The sequence below is a fragment of the Buceros rhinoceros genome, unplaced genomic scaffold, assembly GCF_000710305.1.
Source record: "Buceros rhinoceros silvestris isolate BGI_N320 unplaced genomic scaffold, ASM71030v1 scaffold17710, whole genome shotgun sequence".
Lineage (NCBI taxonomy): Eukaryota > Metazoa > Chordata > Aves > Bucerotiformes > Bucerotidae > Buceros > Buceros rhinoceros.
This window is the reverse complement of record NW_010390596.1, coordinates 116,097-119,652: the sequence shown is the minus strand read 5'-3', so window position 1 is coordinate 119,652 and position 3,556 is coordinate 116,097. Positions and strand designations below refer to the sequence as shown.

The following is a 3,556-nucleotide window of genomic DNA, read 5'->3' as shown; positions in this document are numbered from 1 at the left end:
GGGCAGCCGCGGCGGCGTGCTCTCTCGTCCTCCTCCTGGCCCTGCTGGGGCTGCGGGCAAAGGTACGTACCTGGGCACCGCGCGTCCTCCCGGGCCGCAGCCCCCCGCGGGAGGGGAGGGAGGGAGAGACAGGGGGAACTTCAGCCAGCCCCGAGTGGGCTCTCGGGTCCGCCGTGCAGAGCGAGTTGTAGGAATTTTGCCGCTTTTCTGGGAAACGCGGCTCCCGCCGCGATTGCGGGTGGTGGCTTTTAAGAAAACCCGAACCTTCAGCGGTGTACAAGGCGCTTTTGCAAAGCTCCTGCAGCGAGACGGCAGTTACTGCTGCTAACTTTTCTGTGGAGATGGCAAACGCTGAAGTTCTCCTTGCAGCAAGACTTAATTCCCTGGGAATAAAAATTGCAATTTCTGCAAACCCCTTCTTTCGAAAATACTTTTGTTTTTTTAATTTCTTCTTTTGTTTTCCTCTCTCTGTTTTTTTAAACCGGGGCTAATTGCGGTACCCCTGGGGTTCCTAATGAGCAAGGTCTGAATCTCAGCTGGGCAGCCTTGAGCGGGGAGGCTGTTTTCCCTGTCTCAGCTGCACCTCGGAGAAGACAGAGGCTTTGCATTTCCAGGGTGGTTTAGCTACATCGTTTTGTTGGGTTTGCCCTCGCATAAGCACTCTAGGTTTGGTTTACTTTTATTTCCTAACGATTTAGAAGCTTGCCTCACAGAGTGTTTTTTGGAGTTTGCACTTGAGGTTCTTTTTTAGCATTAAAGCTATTATTTGCTTAGTATGATTTATGAGCCTTTCTCTTGGATAGGGAGAGCTTGGAGTGGTTGCTCTTGTTTTTTTAATATTACGCATGTGCTTCTTGAAAGCACTTAAAATTGCTTTCTTCTGTCTGCAGAGTTGTTGTAGATTGTGCTTTGGGGGAAAAAAGTGAGGTAACTGTCTGTTTCTTGTTTCTTTTTTTTTGTTTTGTTTTTTTTTTCTCCTCCGCTTCTTTCTTGGGATTAACAGGTGACTTTAGCGTCAGGACAGTTCGAGCTGGAGATCTTATCCATGCAAAATGTGAATGGTGAACTGCAAAATGGCAATTGCTGTGATGGCACCCGAAACCCAGGAGACAGAAAATGCACCAGAGATGAGTGTGATACCTATTTTAAAGTTTGCCTGAAGGAGTACCAATCGCGGGTCACTGCTGGTGGTCCTTGCAGCTTTGGATCCAAATCCACTCCCGTCATCGGAGGAAATACCTTCAATTTAAAGTACAACCGGAATAATGAGAAGAACCGGATTGTTATCCCTTTCAGCTTCGCCTGGCCGGTGAGTTGGGTGGCCTCCTCTGGCTCTGCATCTGGTGAACAGTCCCGCTTGAGATGGCCATAGTCTCATGCAGGGGGAAAGGGACCAGGATTGGGGAGGGAACGGGCATCTTGGCAAGAGCTTCGGGAACCCACAGCACAGAAATGAGTAAAATGTGGTGGTGTTTTTGTTTTTGTTCCCTGGGGCTCACAATGCGTAGCCTGTTAAATTTGAAAGTCAGATGTGCAGTGAGGGGGATCTAAATGGGTCAGGGAAGTAAACCCAGTATCTCTGCACTTTACAGCCTGAATAAGTCTCTTGAGACTTAGAAGGTCAGAAGTTCATTTTTTTTTTTGTTTGTTTCCTAACCAGTGAAGTCTTGGGCTTAATCCAAAAGAGCAGTGGGTTAGGGGCTGTAGAGGGATCCCGTGTGAAAAGTGTGTGTCATAGCTGGCCTTCTTCCCCAGAGTGTGGTTGGGAAGGCTTCCTGCTTCTCCCAAGGGGAAATCTCACTGCACTGCTTGGTGTTGATGGGAGCTGCTGTTGCAGCTCTTGATGAACTAGTTGCCAGTTTCCCTGGGAAGCTCGCTATGGTTTGGTACTTGTGGACTGGAGAGGCTAAAGTCTGAGAAAAGCCTGGCCTTAGCTTTTGGTCCATTTCACCCACTCCTCCCCACAGCACACCTCTTCCTGGCTACTTGCCTCTGCAGTCCATAGATTCTGGCTTCCCTCTAGTTGTGTGCAAAACTCAATGGCTTGAGGAGGTGGGGCTCTTTGCCAGGCGCTTTCCCAGTGTTGTCTGCTCTAGCAAATACTGGTCAGCCTTGTAGAGTGGTGAGATGGAGGACAGGCAACCCCTTCATTAGCTGAAGCCTCCTTTGTTGTTGTCATGTAAAGAACACTTAAACTTCAGTGCTGCTCGTTTCTTCTGGGGCGCTCAAGGCAGTTGAAGCTTTGATACGGTCAGCTAGGCAGAGGAGTGCTCTACTCGCTGCATGGAAACTGAGGACCATCTGTCTGAAGTGACCATCGCCCAGGACAGGCACACAAATGCAGGGCTGTTTCTGGATGTAGAAGACTGCCATGGCCTTGGATGGCATTAGGTTCGTGGGTTTGTGCCCAGCAGTGCTGTGCGCAGGCAAGCCAAAACTGAGGGTGACTGATCTGGGGGGCTCTTAAGCACACACAACAGTCTGTCTTCTGAGGTGGTGGTCTGGGACGCTGTGGTATGAAAGCTGAAAACTCCCAAATTTATGCTCCGAAAACTTAGATTTAGAGATCACCTAGGAAACAAAACTGTTTTCCCCCCTCCCCTTCTCCAAAGGTGCTGAGCAGACAAGTTCCCACCAACTGCCCTGGGATATGTTGATGCTCAGCAGTTTTGAAAATCCAGTCATCCTAACCTAGATGCCTAAGGTCATTTTTGCGAGGGGAGGAGGGCTCTTACGTGCATGCAGGGGAGGGGTGAATCCTGTTTCCTATCCGCTCTGGGCAAGGTGGAAACATGCACTGACTTTCCGCTTCCTTCAAAGCTTGGCCTTTCCTAGTCAGATAAGGACTGGTTGCTGGGAGGGCCCGGACGTTTTTTGGGGAAAACCCGCCCCAAAAGCATTCCTTCTCCAGTTGCAGCGTAGACACCCACTTTGTGCTGCTGCTGCCAAGTGCTGCAGGCAGCCATGTGTTCTTGAAATGTCCTGTGCTGCCTCCTACCTGCCTCCTCTGTCAGTTGTGACTGCCGGAGTATTGAGGGCTGGAGAGGCACAAGGGTGAAATCAAATCTGCGTTTTTAAGGAGATGGTATTACAAAGTACAATAGCAGAATTAACAAAAGTATTCTCTGTTGGAAAGACAAGTCCTTCCTTTCTTTCTTTTTTTTCTAACATGAAATGAGATAAAACTGTTATCAAATATACCATCAAAGGGATAAAGGACTTTGTAAAAATCTGAGGTATTTGAAGCTCTGCCAATAGCTGCTGTGCTTCTGAGGCAGATTCTGACTTTTTTCAGAAAAGTCAGGTTCATCAAGGTTTGTATTTGTTTTTAGCTAGCCCCCTATGCTGCTTCCAGTAATCTGAGTGCCTTGAATCTGAAGATAGGTATATAAAAATGATATAAAAATTGAACATGTTCCTTCTAACGACCTTTCCCTTCATAGGCTTGGGAAGGGAAATCTGTGCATAAAGGTTGGGTTTAGGGGGGTGGGGACCCTGGGAGTAGTTTCTTAAGCTTGCCTGCATCTTAGTAAAAGAAATGCTTCTATTGTCCTGC

At 48.3% G+C, this 3,556-nt stretch overlaps 1 protein-coding gene across 1 annotated transcript in view; it reads left to right on the top strand.

Annotated features, from left to right (window-relative positions):
* Positions 1-5: 5 nt before the first annotated feature.
* Positions 6-3,556, top strand: part of JAG1 (jagged 1) — a gene marked incomplete at its 5' end in the record, with an annotated part of 35,865 nt that continues 32,314 nt past the window's right edge. Inside the window, 2 exon segments of the mRNA XM_010138426.1 lie at positions 6-62; positions 1,004-1,309. Of these exon segments, the coding sequence (XP_010136728.1) occupies positions 6-62; positions 1,004-1,309 (363 nt within the window).